This window comes from Protopterus annectens, chromosome 1.part0 (assembly GCF_019279795.1).
Source record: "Protopterus annectens isolate FY-2018-M chromosome 1.part0, PAN1.0, whole genome shotgun sequence".
NCBI classification, from domain to species: Eukaryota; Metazoa; Chordata; order Ceratodontiformes; family Protopteridae; genus Protopterus; species Protopterus annectens.
The window spans coordinates 1,885,481,053-1,885,499,364 of record NC_056725.1 but is presented as its reverse complement, the minus strand read 5'-3'; the positions used below and the strand labels follow the sequence as shown (position 1 = coordinate 1,885,499,364).

Below are 18,312 nucleotides of genomic sequence, written 5' to 3'. Positions count from 1 at the left end.
CCCCCCTTTTTAGTGAATCCCTTTGATTTGTGCCCTTAGTCATTTCCTAAAATGATTTCTATGGGCGCTTTTTGTTTCAGTTACTGAAAGTAGACGATTAGATGCTTCAGTAACTACAAAAACGTTATTTTCAGGAACTCCTCTCCACTATTATTTTCATCCAGTGGTGCCAAGCGTGCACCTTTCATGTTGAAGATGCCCGACCATTAAAGAATTAAACTAATGGAGATAGGTTTGTAAGTGTTTCTGGAAATATGCTATATAGCCACAATTTTTCTACTGTCTGAGGCAACAAAATTTAGAGTAAGCCTCATTCCCAGATATTTTACCTTGGCTTGTGGGCATTTTCAAGGCCAGGGGTCAGAAATTTAATGGAAAATAAAATGAAGAAGGCAAGGACAAATTTAAAAACAAAATAATGCGATATTTCATGCAAGTCTAGTAGTGTGTGCAATGAGAAAGATTAACAGCAAAAAGACACAAAAACGGAGAACACAAACGAGTCGGGCTTTATTTATATACGTCAATGTTATAATTTTGCAAGTAGAAAACATGCTCTTAAGAATACATTTTAGCATGTGTCAAAACCAGCAAAATATGGAAAGGTATCATCTTGCAGCTTTCCTTAGGTGCCAGATGCAATCTCACCCCTGAATTTATAAATACTGTTTCTCAGAAAAAAGCAATGCAACAATTTCACAATTATTCACAGAAGATTCATGATTAGGTACAACGTCTTGCCCAGTACACACACCATTCTGCAGTCCAGGAGCCTGACTTTCTTTCTGGAAATACATTTTCAAAATATTTGTGTGTCCTAAATAACTAGTAATATCAACACTGGGTTAAAAGGTCACACAGACAAACCATTCAGTAAATACTGCAAGAAAGACCCAGACAAGTAAGTATCTTCACCTTACATCTCCTGTAGTGGAGGCCCATGGGCTATATGCAAATGACCCTATAAGGGCATCCTAATATTTCACCTGTGTGACTTTTGAATGCTTGTGACTTTTTAATTTTATGTCTTTATAGGGACATTCAGGCCAATAAAGCCAAATCTCGCTAGCTGTAGACATGCCACATCTTGGCTTGTTTCTGACTCACTCTCAGTACAGCATAAGTGGATTGTTTGGTTATACCTTAGAAACACAAAGCTTAAAATCAAGCATGATGTCCATAAACATTAAGGTTAAGGACACTCAGAAGATATGTAGCGGAAACACTGGTATGTCCTTAAGGGATCATTTGTACATACTGCATGGGTCACCACAACTAAATGATATATGATTACACATGGTAGCAAACTCCGACTTATATTTTTTAAAATAATACAACTGAGCTTCCTCTTTTTCTGCTAAAAGATCAGCATAACACAGCTGCGATACAGATTAAGTAGTTTTGCTTACAGCCAGATGCAGATCTACAAAACTTCATGAAATTATTTCACATACAACAGTAGGTTCTTGGCCATGCACAGAAGGCTAATTCTCAATTATTTATAAATATGATGCCCCTTAAATTATTAATCCAGAACACTTTTACCACAAGTAAAACATCAGAAATAAATGCAAAAGATTTATAAAACCAATAAAGCAAAGTTATTTCCGCTTACTAGATAGAAGACACTACATGACTCCATAAATAAATGAAGACCCGCTCTTTCATTTCAACTATCATCATCCACTTCAGCTCTTTATATAAAGAATTCACTGCAGGGTAAATGGCTGGGTTCATATATGTGCATCTCTTTGCTGACTAATTGGCTTCAGCCATCAAACAAAAAACTCAAGCATATACCACAGTGAGACACCACTCTTTACAGGAGGACTATTTTATATATATAATCCAATAGCAAATATTTTACAAAACTCTCTAAGGCACTATGACAGTCCTACAAACTATGGAAGAAAAGTAATATATTCCTAAGCGGCTATCACCAAGCAAGCTGTAGCCAGGCTAGTGCAACATGTAAAACAAAAGACAGACATTGGAGCATTTAGCACACTGATAAAATTATGCAGGCATAGAATCAAGTACAGAAGGGTCAATTGCCCTCAAGATTTCTGGATTCACAATTTTAACAAAGATATTTTACTGACTTCTTGTGCTTCAGAATTAAAAAAGCAAACTGCTTACCAAGACAGGACAGTCAATTAAAATGGACATTATTCTATATTAATGTACGAAACTAACAAAGCACTAAGAACAAAGGATATATTTCTGTGTGAGTTGCCATCTTCATTCAAGTTTGTGCTGGTACAGTACTGAGGTAGTAGTCTGAAATATAATTAAAAATTGTTTCTTGCACGTTAAATTGGACATAAAAGGCTTGTAAGTAAACATACAGCTTTCCTTCTTGCTGCTGTATCTTTGGGCAACATGCGTGACTTCATCCTTCTAACAAAAGATGAAAAATGTATTGTCTTTATTAAATCATTTGAACACCAGTTTGTATGCATACACAGACATAAAAATACTCAGCAGAGAAAATGAAACATCTCAATTATTTTCTGCTCGTCTCCAAGTTCCATGCACTGTTCCTTACCTGGGTAAAAGCTGTACATCTACTACCTCACTGACTATAGATGGCAGTGATATGGTTTCCAGGCTTCCAGTGTTTCTGTGTTGGTGAAGTGAATACAGAGGTTATCTTATTTATGACAAATCAGGGTGTATGTAAAGAGGCTTCAGGAAGTTTTTAGGAAATACCCAGCTGTACTACAGTGTTGGGAATTCTGCTCAAAAATGATTAAACGGTAAAACACCGAATAGCTCTTGCAGATGTAAAACTCAAAACTCGACAGAAAGGGAGTGCGCTTTCCATGGTCTTCAGTCAAGCACCTCAAGTTTAGCTCCTTAACAGTCAGTGAAGAATGGCTAACTACATCTGTAAATATTTTGTCATTAACACTTTTCTGTTTACAATATCTAAGAACATTAGATTGTATAAATATGTTGCATTTTCATAATTCTCACACAGCAAGACACCTCTGGTGTTGATTTCACTTATGAATACAAAATCTGTCCTAAAATATTTCACACTGCAAAGTAAAAGAGAAGAGCAAATGGTTTATCCCATTTGCTGACAACACTACTTAAAAGATATTATCTTCTAAACAATTGCTTACTCAACTAACCAAAATGTGCAAATGAAGAACACCAGAAATTCCAAAGAACAGCACCAATGCTAAATTGTATTTACCATACTGAAGTCCACCTAGTGCTCAAATGCCCAAAATGGAATTCAAATTCTTGCTTTTCATACAAGTAAGTGAACAGCAGTGATTTTACACAGGTAGAATTAGATTTGGCTTTTATGCTTCTGAAGTTGTCATCCTGATAAAGACCATTTCAATTAAAAAAAATACTTTGTCCATTTCTTTTCACTGCACCTTCTTTGCTTTGGTAACATTACAGCAGCCTCTCCAGTCCCTTCAGTCTTCCAGCTGAACAGTACGCAGTGCATCATCTTTGTTTATTACTAACGTAGCAAGTGCACCATCATTGAACTCTATGGAGGACCCCCCATCCACAACCATACAGGCATCCCAGCAACGAGAACGGATGCATATCCTGTAAATAAGGAAGATATTACTAAAACATTACCAAACTAAGACCATTGTTTTTTTCAAAACTTAGCATAATCAAATATACTTAGTGCTTGTATACAAAAGTAATTTACATCTAATTTCTGCATATCTGTACAAGGGCAATATTTGTCCATAGATTGTGGTTAAGAAAGCTTGAATAATTTCTGCCCATGAAACCTGTGAGGATGTAATGGGAGGTAACAATATATTAGCATGCTACAAGTGACAAATGGCTAAGCACAGTTGGCTTTGCTCCAACACTGTTGCAAAGAAGAAGTTATGTACTCATCATAATGTTCCATCTGAGTAGTTCTACTTCATTTGTCTTCAATCTGTGGGTACTGAATCCGTATCAGATCCAAGCAAGCAAATTCACTAACATTGAAGACAAAGTGGTAGCAAAAAACAAAACTGTAAATCCAAATCTCCGTAAACACAGTCCAAGTAGTCACCCAGGCACGAAGCCGTAAACCATCAATGAACCGAGTAAAAAAAATTAACTTGCGTAATATATAAAATTGCGTTTTATTAAGCACAAAGAAAGCTTTTCGTTGTTTAAAATAAAACAACTTCCTCAGATAAAGACCATTTTCAGGAAGCAGGGTTTAAATTCCCCTCTTCTCTATCACGACTTCATCCAGGAATTTAATAGGTTGTCTCTCACATAGTCACAGGCCAAAGACCCTTCCCAACCAGAAATAATTAAAGCAATAAAATATTATATTAGCCTAACAATAAAAAGCTATCCAAACATACATTCAAAATACCATACAAGAGTAAAAGCTGAACCATTAAAAATAGCAAATTTCATACAAACATAAAAACAAGGTCTAAAATCATGAAATATACTAGTCATTTAAAATATAGTGAAGGTGATATACATGTAAATATATATATATATATATATATATATATATATATATATATATATATATATATATATATAACACTATCTCTCCATCACCTACAATTTTGTTTTTCTACCTATTTAAACTCTTCAGTTTCAAAATACACATAATAGAACTCAATTCATTTATGCCTGGATAATGACAGGCATCTAATCTTAATTGCCAAATTAATTCACTTTGTTCCAGAATAAGTGAATCTGGGCCCCCTCTCCCATCATTATGTACTTGGTCAATTGCTCAGAACAAAAACTGATGTTGTGGGAGATCAATGATGTGTCTTGCAAGGGCATTCTCCTCTTTGCCTCTCCCTATGGCATATACATAAATTCACTAGCATCTCCTCTGAGCTCCAAGCTCCTCCCCTTACCCACAATACACCTCCACTACCTTCCAACCCCTAGATAGAGTTTGCTGACCCTTATACTGAGAACCCGACCTGAAGAATAAAATAGGCTGTTCATATGATAAGGTCAGGGGGAAGGAGGGAGGGATGGTTGAAGGCAAATGAAGTAGAACTACTCAGATGGAACTTTATGGTGAGTACATAACTTCTTTATCTGAATAGTTTACTTCATTTGGTCTTCAACCCGTGGAACAGAGTCCCCAGCTACTAAACTCCTGGGTGGCCCTCATGGAAGGATATTCCAGAGCACCGCAGAACCAAGGAATGCTCTCCTTCTAGAAGTCAAATCCAATTTGTAGTGAGAAATAAAGGTATGAGATCAGGACCAAGTAGCTGCAGAACAAATATCATCCAATGAGACTCTAGACCAAAAAGCCACAGAAGTAGCCATTGACCTAGTGGAATGAGCTTTCACCTGACCTGGAGGAGACAAACCTTTATCCTTATAGACCTGAAGGTTGCACAAGGAAATTCACCTAGCAATAGTGACCTTGGAGGTTTACCCAAAAAGGGTTTAGAGAAGGACACAAACAATTAATCAAATTTCTGAAAGTTTTTAATCCTGTGTAAATAAAATCGTAACTGACTATGAACATCCAACAAGTGGAGTCTGTATTCCATTTTGTTAGCAAAATTTGGGAAGAAAACAGGTAAAGTTAATGGTCTGATTGATGTTAACTTGTGATGCAACCTTGGGAAGAAAGGACGGATTGGTCAGAAAGGAAACCCTATCTTTATGGAAAATCATATATGGAACTTTAATGGACAAAGCTTGCAGTTCAGAAACCCTTTTAGCAGAGGTGATAGCTACCAGGAATGCTGTTTTCCAAGACAAGAACTTAAGATCTATAGTTGCAGCAGGTTCAAAAGTTGGGGCGACCAAAGCCTGAAGAACCATAGTAAGGTCCCATGGAGGAACAGGATCCTTGACCGGGGGAGGGGAGGGGGTGTAACAGGAAAGTACCTTTAATAAAGGCTTTACACAGTCTAGAAGAGGCCAGGGAGGCAGAATTCTCACCCACGTGAAAATGAGAGATGGCAGCTAATTGTACTTCGATAATAGAAGAGCTTGCTCCTTGTTGAAAAATATTGGCTAGGAAGTCGAGAATGGCAGAAATAGGAGCCGTGAAAGGATCTAAACTCCTTTGAGAAGTCCGAAAGGAAAAACGTTTTCATTTGCTGTGGTAAATCTTCTTGGTGGAAGACTTGAGAGCTGCCACCAGAACAGACCTGACTGAAGAGGATAATCCAGGTGTCCTAGCAATCATGGGAACTGGAATAGCGAAGCCAAGAGCTTCAAACTGTCCAGGTTTGGATGAGGAACCCCCAATGGGTGTGAAATAAAAACCTGATTTGGGATCCAAGGCGGATCCAGAAAATGAGACCAAAGGAAGGGAAAACCATACCTGGCGAGGCCAAAATGGGGCAATGAGGATCACTTTTCTCCCCAGTCAACAAGTGTTCTGTAGAAACCTCGGAATAAGAGGTAATCATACAAAAGACCGGGAGGCCTAGCATGCACTAGAGCATCTCTGGGGGACTCCTCCAGCAGGGGGTTCAGAGCGAAAAACTCGCTGCACTTCTCGTTGGAAGGAGATGCGAAGAGATCGCAGCAAGACTGACCCCACTCCAGAAAGATCTGCTCCGCTACTGAATGGACTCAGAGACCACTTGTAAGGCATCAGAATAGTCCGACTTAACCCGTCCGCTAGAATGTTGGACTATACCGGAATGTGCGTTGCTATGATGAAGCGACCAGTGGAGATCATCCATGTCCACACTCTCATAGCCTCGCGACAAAGGGGGTAAGATCTGGTCTCTCCCTGTTTGTTGACGTACCAGACGACTGACATGCTGTCTGATTAAAACGCAATAATTCCTGGAGGAAGAAAGGCATGAAGGGCCTGCAATGCCAAAAGGACTGCCCTCATCTCCAGAACGTTTATGTGCAAACTGGTCTCGACAGGGGGACCACAGGTCTTGGACTGTCCTGCCAAAACAATACCCCCCCCCAAGTTGGGAGGCATCCGTGGTCACTGTGGCTTGGTCAGGGGCTGGAATAAAAGGTCGTCCCTCCAAGATTTCTGAAGAGTACATCCACCACAGAAGGGACGACCTGCAGACTTGACTGAGGTGCATTGGATACGATAATGGAAGATCCAACAGGGACCACTGTATGGCTAGTGTTCACTGTAATACTCACATGTATAATTGGGCACACGGAAGAAGTGCTATGGTCGCTGCCATTGAACCTAAGGCCCTCAGCACTGATTCTGCCGAGGGAAGATAGGAACGGCAGATCAGGGAGACATGCATTCCCAAGTTTCGTACTCTCTCCGTGGTCCGGAAGATTTTGCACTGCAGTGAGTCTATCCTTGCCTCAATGTAGTCTATCAGCTGGACAGGGTTTAGAAGTGATTTGGATGCACTGATTATAATCCCCAATTGAAGACCAATCTTTAAGAAATAATCCCTGGTTTGAGAAAGTAGACGCTTGGTGGAAGCAGTGAGGAGCCAATCATCCAGGTGCGGAAAGACCCGAATCCCATGAAGCCTCAGGTGAGCCGCTACCACCGCCATCATTTTGGTGAACACCTTGGGGGGCTGTGGTGAGAGCAAAGGGTAGTGCTCGAAATTGGTAATGACTGACTCCTAGCCGGAAGCGGAGGAACCTCCTGGAGCTTCTGTGCATCTTTATTTGATAGTACGCATCCCGGAGATCTAATGAGCACATCCAGTGGCTCTCTTGCAGGTATGGCATGATGGACTGTAATGTGACCATCCGTTTTTTTTCTTTGGCAACTGACAGGTTCAGAGTAGATAGGTCCAGACTGGGCCATAAGTCCCCCATTTTCTTTGGCACCAAAAAAAACCTGGAGTAGATGCCCGATCCGGACTGATCAGGGGGGACGGGTTCGATGGCTCATTTCTCTAGCAGCTTGGAGACTTCCAGTGCTGCAGCCTCCCTTTGCGTGGGTGGTACATCTGGGAAGTGTTTGGGAAGAACCACAAAGGGGATAGAGTATCCTCTGCATATGTTCTGAAGCACCCAGCTGTCTGATGTTACGGACTCCCATGCCACCATGTGCAATGACAATCGACCCCTGACTGCCGCCAGAGAAGAACAGTCGGGCAAATCCCTCAGGGTTGCTGTCCGGGTCTGTCCGAGAAAGGTTCTCAAGACCCAAAATTCCACGAATCCCCAACTGCCTCTGGACCAGCGTCTATCCTGTCCCCCTCTGCCTCTGGGGGAAGAAGAGCCCTGAGTGTCCAAGGAATACTGTGACTTCCGGAACCACATCTTATTTTGCCCTCTCTAATTCTGGGAAAAGGATCTTTGAGGGTTCTAGAAGCAGATTCCAACTGCAGACAGTGTGTCTTCCCATCCTTCTCACTCTGGACCAAAGTCTCTTTGATTTGATGGTCTTACCAAAAAAAGTAGGGCCGTCATAAGGGACGTTTGAAAAAGATGCCTTAAAAGGTTCTGAAAACTGACACAGTCTGAGCCAGGCGTTGCACCTCATGGACACTCCCAACCCAGCCTCCCTAGCTGCTCCTTTGGTAGCACGAGAGGAGTCGCATGGATGTACTGGAGACTGCTTTTACAGTGGCCATTCTCGCGGAGAACGTGTCCTACTGCAACAATGACTTAGGGGGAGACTCAACCAGTTCCTTGACCAGGTCACAATGGAGCCTCGTCACGTGGGCCAGGTAGTTCAGCAGCCTGATGGAAAAGGTCGCTGACACATAAAGCCACTTCCCTAAGTGGTCCACCATCAGAGATTCTTGGTCTGCGGGATGAACCAAGGAACTGTCTTGGGCTAGTTCTTTTTTTGTGGCTGCTGCTACCACCACAGTGTCTACGGGGGAGCCCTTGTTCCACACTGGTCTATCTGATGGTGGCCTCAAGATCTTGTCCAGACGTTTAGGGATTACTTCCACGGTGTCCGGGTCCTACCAGGCCCACGAGGTGACCAGGTTTACCAGGGGACCTTCAGTAGGGGACTCCCAGGAAGTAGATGGTCCCGTGCTCAAAACCTCCAGGAACATGGATTCATCAGAAGGTTTGGGAGTGGACCAACCTCCCCGCTGGCGTAGGATTTCCATGATCTACAAATGAGACATCCTTGGGAGGTGACCTGGGTGGAACCTTCCCCATCATCCAAATATGTGTCCTCGGTGAGGGACTCAGTGGAGTCCAAGTGCCTCCTCTTACATGTACGCTTGTGAGGCACGTCTCCGGTGGGGCTCTCCGGGGTGAACTCGCACACCACTTGTTTCTCAGGGGGAACCACGTGGGGCTCTTCGAGCATGGGCTGTCCTTCTGGTACAATGATGGGATTTCATAGACAGAGCAGAGGGAGTCGGGGCGGAATCAAAGGAAATAGTCAAGGGTCTCGATCCAGTGGAGAGAACCCTTTCTACCATGTCGAACACAAAGAGAGAACGAGCCTCCTGGGGTACTATTAAGGAAACCACTCTTCATGGATCCGATGCGAGAATCGGAGCCAGGCCCAAAGTGGACGGAGCTCTGAGGGAGGGAACTTGGTCCGACAACGCCGGAGCCGATGAAAAAGTTCCGCTCCCTCAGATTTGACACCCAAGCTCTGGCTTTGAGAGCCACTCTGATCCGAATTGGTCAGATCCGACATGTTCCAGGCAGCTGCCAGCGCTGAGGAGACAGGTAGGTGCCGACCCCGCAGACTAAGGCTATCCTTGGATAAGAGTACTCCGAACCCAGTGGACAGATCGGAAAAGAAGAAACTGGTGAGAAAAAAGGAAGCGAGCTCCCCCCTCCATAGGGAGAGGGGGCTGACAAGACCCCCATCTGGATCAGAGTACGAATGAACCTCCTCATCATTTTATTCATGTCAACTTTCGATAAGCTACGGATGGATTTTGAAGAGGCCACGGACTCCGACCTGGCGGGCTGAGGAAATGAGGCCCTACATGGAGAACCTGTCTCCTCCGGCTTCGGAAAAAATCTCGGAGATTGGAGCCGAGGGGAGTCACGGATCCTGGCCTAACTTTTGGCGGGAGTAGAAGGAAGGTCCGGAGACCTCTTGTGTTTCTCTGCTTTGCGTTTGTCATTGTTGTGCTCTCTCTCCTTTCTCTCTGCCCATTCTGTGCTCCACTTCCACAAGCTTAGAAATGGGAGGTTGAGTCCCAGCCTGGGAGGGAGGAGAAGCAAAGGCAAGAAAGGAAGGAAAGGTGGCCACAGAAACTGCTGTGACCAAAGCAGTGGACGAAGCAGCCACCACAGAAGTGGGTAGAAGGCCTTTTGGGGCCAACTTAACCTTCCTGTCCTTAATAGCGTGAGGGTTAAAACCCACGCAAATAGTACAGTCAGTACTCAAATGGGCAACGCCCAAGCACATAACAAAAAGAGTGTAGCCATCAGCAGGAGACAATTTGTGGCCACACACAGTGCACCTTTGGAAGACAGGCTCGGGGTCAGCCATGTCTTTACACAACAAGAAAACACACAAGAGCAGGAAAAGGAGAAAAAATACCTATTTCCCACTGAGACCCACTCACCACACACAGAATATTGAGGAGGAAGGGGAAGCAATAACTCTAACAAACTAACACTGAAACTACAGGCAAATTTCTAATACACGACCCACTAGCGAGGGGAGGAGGAGAGGGAACTTACACTAAACACCTAATACTCAAAAATTTTTAAAAAAGCTGCTTAATAAGCAAATACGCACTCAATAACTCGGAGCTCAGGAGATCACGATGCTTCAGGAAAGCAGAGGCAAATGGGATATGGAGGTTGGAAGAAAGTGGAGGAGCATTATGGGCAAAGGGAGGAGCTTGGAGCTCAGAGCAGATGCTACTGAATTTGCCAGCTCAGATCCGATACGGATCCGGTACTCAGAGGTTGAAGACCAAATGAAGTAAACTACTTCTGATCTATATGTACACATACATGCAAGCACTATATATATTATATATATTATATATATATATATATATATATATATATATATATATATATATATTTATATATATATATGTAATCTTCTTTCGGCTGCTCCCGTTAGGGGTCACCACAGCGGATAATCTGCTTCCATTTCTTCCTGTCCTCTGCATCATGCTCTTTCACACCAACCGCCTGCATGTCCTCTCTCACCACATCCATAAACCTTATCTTAGGCCTTCCTCTTTTCCACTTACCTGGCAGCTCCATCCTTAGCATCCTTTTCCCAATACAATGCAATCTCGCCTCTCTTGCTTTGTCTCCAAACTGTCCAACCTGAGTTGACCCTCTAATATACTGATTCATAATCCTGTCCATCCTAGTCACACCCAGTGCAAATCTTTACATATTTAACTCTGCCACATCCAGCTTTGACTCCTGCCTTTTCGTCAATGCTACTGTCTCCAATCCATATAACAAAGCTGGTCTCACTACCCTCTTGTAGACCTTCCTTTCACTCTTACTGGTACCCGTCTGTCACAAATCACTCCTGACACTCTTCTCCACCCATTCCACCCTGCCTGTACTCTCTTCTTCACCTCTCTTCCACATTCACCATTACTCTGAACTGTTGATCCCAAGTACTTAAACTCATCCACCTTTACCAACTCTACTCCCTGCTTCCTCACCATTCCTCTACCCTCCCTCTCATTTACACACATATATTCTGTTTTAGCCCTGCTGACCTTCATTCCTCTCCTCTCTAAAGCATATCTCCACCTCTCCAGGGTCTATATACTTGAAAAGTTTTAAGATGTTTTTAACAATAAATTTTATTGATAATTGATCTGACTGTTTAGTTTCTTTGCATCAGTAATAATATGCTTATATTAGGGTTTAATTGAATAATTGTTCGCTAAATGAGTCACATATGTTTTAGGCTATTTATTGCAATGTTTGACTTTGTTACATATGTCTGATGAAGCGGATATAGCATCCGCAAAAGCGCTCACTCATTTTTTGTTTATTAAAGAATTTTTATCTACCTTTGGGAATTTTACTACGTATATGCTATTAACACAGTGGACTGAATAATATTTTTTGGAATTTTAACTGTGTTCCTTCCTGCTTGGGTTGTTCTCTCTCTCTGTGTGTATGTATATCTATATATATATATATATATATATATATATATATATATATATATATATATATATATATATATATATATATATATATATATAAATATAAACACACACATATATATATATAAATATATACACATATATATACACACAAACACACACACACACACACACATATATATATATATATATATATATATATATATATATATATACACACACACACACACATATAGGTTCATAGGTTTATACTAGGCTATCTGCCCTAAGGCATTTATAAGCCTAGCCCAAAGTTTTGTGGCTTACGCCACCCCTTGTATGAAAAAATACTGTGCCCATTAGTTTGTTATGCCTCTGTCCAGCAGTGACACAGAGATGATTCCCAGGGTAAACCTACGATCTCCCATCCACAGGTCAAGATTTCTCTTGAACAGAGCTCTGCCTCACATGGACCGGGATTTTATTCCACAGCATAGGGAGTCTCTGAGTGATTAATCTATCCCTCCAGCACGTCCTATTTATATCCGTGCTAAGGTTTAAGTCGCTTGCTCTAGTGGTTTTGGTGGATTTGGATTTTTTGAGGTGGAGCATGTCCATTAATTCCAGGTTGGACATGGCCTTGTATGTCAGGCACATGTCACCTCTGAGCAGACGGTATGCGACTGAATAGAGCTGGAGTTTCTTCAATCTGGCAGCATAGGAGTCCCTTTATCCTTTTGGTGAGGAACTTTTGGGGTCTCTCCAACTGCTGCAGATGTCGGGTGAGATACATCCCGAATGGGGCATTGTACTCGATCATTGGTCTGATAAGTGAAGAGTACAGGGGAACAATGACCTCAATAGATCTGGATGTGAATCCCTTCATGATCAGGTGGGCAATGTAGAAGGTCTTTCTAACCACTTTAGCAACGTGAGTGTCAAAAGAAAGGCCACTGTCAACCTGGGTCCCCAGGTCCCTGATAACCTCTTCTGTGCTTAGTGGATTGCCACCTATATGGTAGCTTGGGGTTACCTTGTTTTTCCCGAAGAGTATGACTATACATTTTTTGGCGTTTAACTTCAGGAAATGGCTCTGGCACCAGCTATCTGTTTCCGTGAGTCCCTTCTGAAGGATATCCGTGTCCGATGCACTTTCCACTATGGCGCCCAGTTTGCAGTCGTCTGCAAACTTTGTCAGCCAAAGTCCTCCCATGTTGGCCTGTACTTCTGAGAAGTAGATGCCGAACAATAGGGGGCCAAGGACCGAGCCCTGTGGGACACCACTTGTGACCGGCTTGGAGTCTGACATAGCGCCAGCAACTCTAACCCTGTGGGTTCTGTCCTTAAGCTAGTTTGCAACCCACCTTGTGACATGTGGGTTTACATTTAAGCTGGTAAGTTTTTCTACAATACCCAAGTGGGGTATTGTGTCGAAAGCCTTTGCAAGGTCAAGGTAGGCTGTATGGACTGCCTTTCCCTCATCAATGGCCTTGGTGACTGTTTCGAAGAAGTCGGCAAGTTCAAAAGGCATGATCTGCCCTTGAAGCCAAACTGGGTCAGGTCCAATGTCGGCAAGTCCCCTATATCTTTGTTTATGAGCTCCATTATGATCCTCTCCATAGCTTTGCAGACTAGACTTGTTAAGCTTATGGGGCAGTAATTACCAGGGTCCGTAGAGGCACCGCCTTTGTGGAGTGGGACCACAGTTGCCGTACGCCACTCCTTGGGCATGTATCCTGTGGTAAGGCTGAGATTAAACAGCTGCCTTATGTGCGGGTTTAATTCCTCATTTAGCTCGTGTAGCACACAGCCGGGGACACCATCCGGTCCCATTGATGCTGTGTTTTTAGCTTTAGAGAGAGCAGCTTTCACCTGCGCATTTGAGATGTCTGGGAGGCTACACTCCGCTGGGATAGTTATCTCTCCTTTAGGGGGGGAGAGGGGGTGAAGTTTGCACTGAACCTGTCTGCCAGTATGTTGGCAATGTCTGTGGGTTCAGTGATTTTTGTATCATTTTGGACTAATTCTGAGCATATCTGGGAGTTTCCACCCAGGTTCCTAACATAGCTTAAAAAGGCCTTATGATTGTCCTTTGAATCCATGGCAATTTTTCTCTCAAAACTGGCATAAGTTGATTTTATGAGTGCTCATATTTTTTTTACTAATAATGATCAGGGGTGACTTCCCTTTTATTGGTTTTGTTCTATCATGTAATAGCTTTCTCCTCTTATTGTAAAGTTTGTTAATGGCTGGGGTCCACCAGACTGGAAGTTTGCCCTTTGTGGAAAGAGTCTTGGTTTTATTTGGGAATGCCTGAACCATGCAGTCCTGGAGGTGTTCATAGAAGGCATTTGTAAGGGCTTCCGCAGCTTGGGTTGTGGTTTCCACTGGCTCAGGGGCCTTGAAGGATACCACACCAGTCTTGAGTAGTGTGAAGTTTGCCTTGGAGAAGTTCTTCACTGTGGTCTTTTTTGTTTGGGGTGGGGGCGGGATGTGGATTTCCAGTGAGATTAGTTTATGATCAGATCTCACCAATGAGGGATATACTTCTGGTGTGGAGCATTTTGTCACCATGTTTGTGATAATGAGATCTAGTATATTTTCTCCTCTCGTGGGAACAGTGACTAGCTGTTCCATGGCATTTGAATTTATGAACTCCAGGAACCGTGGGGCTAGAAAGTTAGGGCTTGAGTAATGTTCCCAGTCTATATTCGGGTAGTTGAAGTCACCCAATATGAGGGTATATATATATATATATATATATATATATATACGGGTCTACTACTAATTACCGACACGACGATTCCCCAACGGAAAACTCCCCGACGCCAGATGACCGACATCACACAAACCCGACAACGCAAAACACCGAACACCATTACACCGAACACCATTACAACGACACACGGAACGTAAACAACACGCGACACTACATAGCATACACACTAGCCCTGACCCAAACCCTAACCCTAAGGTCCGACACTATCGCACACTTCACCTACCTGCACCCTAACCCTAACTCACTTAACCCACCGCTAGCCCAAGCTCCGACACTAACGCACACATCACCTACCTGCACCCTAACCCTAACTCACTTAACCCACCCCTAGCCCAAGCTCCGACACTAACGCACACTTCACCTACCTGCCCCCTAACCTAACTCACTTAACCCACCCTAGCCCAAGCTCCGACACTAACGCACACATCACCTACCTGCACCCTAACCCTAACTCACTTAACCCGTCCCTAAACTACAGTCCCTCACTAGCACACACTTACCTTACCGAACCATACCTCCGACACGAACACACACTCACCTTTCCCACAGCCTAACCCGACATCCCACAATCTCGAGCACTTACCTAACCGCTCCTAACTCCACCATCGCACACTTACCGGCGTGATCGCACATTCCCTTGTCGGTCTTTCCGCTGTTGGCAAATCACCCTGTCGGTACACTTACCTGTCGGTCATCTGGCGCCGGTGAGTTTTCCGTCGGGGGGTCGTCCCTTGGGGCATTAGTAGTAGACCCATCTCTATATATATATATATATATATATATATATATATATATATATATATATATCCACACACACACACGTGTATATATATCCACACACACACACACGTGTATATATATATATATATATATATATATATATATATATATATATATATATATATCCACACACACACAGACATATATATATATATATATATATATATATATACATATATATATACACACACACATATGGGTTCATGAGTTTATGCAAAGGCTGTCACTAAAGGCATTTATAAGCCTAGCCCAAAGTTTTAACTTCGCCACCCTTGTGAAAAAATACTGTGCCCATTAGTTTGTTATGCCTCTGTCAGCAGTGACACAGAGATGATTCCCAGGGTAAACCTCGATCTCCCATCCACAGGTCAAGATTTCTTTCGCAAACAGAGCTGGCAGTGCTCTGCCTCACATGGACGGGATTTTTATTCCACAGCTTATGGGGAGTCTCTGGGTAGTTAATCTATCCTCCATACGTCCTCAGCCGTCCCTTGTCATTTTCGTGCTAAGGTTTAAATGGCACTTGCTCTAGTGGTTTTGGTGGTTGGATTTAGTTTGCAGGTGGAGCAGCATGTCCATTAATTCCAGGTTGGACATGACGCTTGTGTCAGAGCACATGTCTCACCTCTGAGCAGGCATTGTATCTCGCGACATTAGAATAGAGCTGGAGTTTCTTCAATCTGGCATACTTATGACCAGATTTTTGGGTCCTTATCCTTTTGGTGAGGAACTTTTGGGGTCTCTCCAATTGCTGCAGATGTCGGGTGAGAATACATCCCGAGAGATGGGGCATTGTACTCGATCATTGGTCTGATAAGTGAAGAGTACAGGAACAATGACCTCACTAGAATCTGGATGTGAATCCCTTCATGATCAGGTGGGCAAGTGTGAAAGGTCTTTCTAACCACTTTGCTTAGCGTGAGTGTCAAAGAAGGCCACTGTCAACCTGGGTCCCCAGGTCCCTGATAACCTCTTCTGTGCTTGATGGATTTGCCACCTATATGGTAGCTTGCAGAGGGTTACCTTGTTTTTCGAAGAGGTACTTAGGCCTCATTTTTGGCGTTTAACTTCAGGGTGCAATGGCTCTAGCACCAACTATCTGTTTCGTGAGTCCCTTCTGAAGGATATCCGTGTCGATGCACTTTCACTATAGGCCCAGTTTGCAGTGCGATCTGCTAACATTGTCAACAAAAGTCCTCCAATGTTGGCCTCATACTTCTGAGGAAGTAGATGCCGAACAATAGAGGGCCAAGGACGAGCCCTGTGGGACACCACTTGTGACCGGCTTGGTCTGACATGGCGCCGGCAACTCCCTAACCCTGTGGGTTCTGTCCTTAAGCCAGTTTGCAACCCATCTTGTGACATATGGGTTTACATTTAAGCTGGTAAGTTTTTCTACAATACCAGAGTGGGGTATTGTGTGAAAGCTGCAACTGCAAGGTCAAGGTAGGCTGTGTATGGACTGCCTTTCCACTCATCAATGGCCTTGGTGACTGTTTCGAAGAAGTCGAGCCAAGTTCAAAGGCATGATCTCTTGCCACGCCAAATGGCGAAGCCAAACTGGGTCGGGTCCAATGTCTGCGCGAGTCCCCTATATCTTTGTTTACATGAGCTCCATTATGATCCTCTCCATAGCTTTGCAGACTAGACTTGTTAAGCTTATGGGGCAGTAATTTTACCAGGGTCCGTTAGAGGCACCGCCTTTGCACGTGGAGTGGGACCACGGTTTGCCGTGCCTCCACTCGCCCGGGCACATGTATCCTGTGGTAAGGCTGAGATTAAACAGCTGCCTATGTGTGCGGGTTTAATTCCTCATTTATTGGCGCCCAGTAGCACTTTTACAGCCGGGGGACACCATCCGGTCCCGTGATGCTGTGTTTTTAACTTTAGAGAGCAGCTTTCACCTACGCATTTTGAGATGTCTGGGAGAGCTACACTCCGCTGGGATAGTTATCTCTCGCTTTAGGAGGGAGAAATTAAGTTTGCACTAGACCTGTCTGCCATGTATGTTGGCAATGTCTGTGGGGTCAGTGATTTTTGTATCATTTTGGACTAATTCTGAGCATGTATCTGGAGGAGTTTCCCGCAGGTTCCTAACATAGCTTAAAAAGGCCTTATGATTGTCCTTTGAATCCATGGCAATTTTCTCTCCAACTGGCGCTAAGTTGACCTTTATGAGTGCTCATATTTTTTTACTAACCAATAGTCAGGGGAAATTTGACTTTTCCCTTTTATATGGATTTTTGTTCTATCATGTAATAGCTTTTCTCCTCTTGTTGTATTGTAAAGTTTGTTAATAGTAGGGGTCCACCTTGGACTGGGCGTTGTGCCAGCACCAATGTGGAAGAGTCTTGGTTTTTATTTAGAATGCCTGAACAGTCGCATGCAGTCCTGGAGGTGTTCATGAAGGCATTTGCCAGGGCTCGCAGCAGGTTGTGGTTCCACTGGCTCAGGGGCCTTGAAGGATACACCAGTCTTGAAGTAGTGTAAGTTTGCCTTGGAGAAGTTCTTCACTGTGGTCTTTTGTTTCAGGTGGGGGCGGGATGTGGATTTCCAGTGAGATTAGTTTATGATCGAATCACCACCAATAGGGGATATACTTCTGGTGTGGAGCATTTTGTCACCATGTTTGTGATAATGAGATCTAGTATATATTTTTCTCCTCTCGTGGGAACAGTGACTAGCTGTTCCATGGCATTAGTTATGAACTCAGGAACCGTGGGGCTAGAAGTTAGAGGCTTGAGTAATGTTCCAGTCTATATTCGGGTAGTTGAAGTCTTAATGTGAGGTATATATATA

The 18,312-nt window shown here is 43.3% G+C and overlaps 1 protein-coding gene across 2 annotated transcripts in view; it reads right to left on the bottom strand.

Moving 5' to 3' along the window:
- Window positions 1-488: 488 nt before the first annotated feature.
- Window positions 489-18,312, bottom strand: part of NADK2 (NAD kinase 2, mitochondrial) — a 1,215,936-nt gene continuing 1,198,112 nt past the window's right edge. For both annotated transcript variants that reach the window (XM_044069966.1, XM_044069965.1), the window contains one exon: window positions 489-3,576. In XM_044069966.1, coding sequence (XP_043925901.1) covers window positions 3,438-3,576 — 139 coding nt within the window. In that variant the 3' untranslated portion in view covers window positions 489-3,437. The remainder of the gene's footprint in view (window positions 3,577-18,312) is intronic.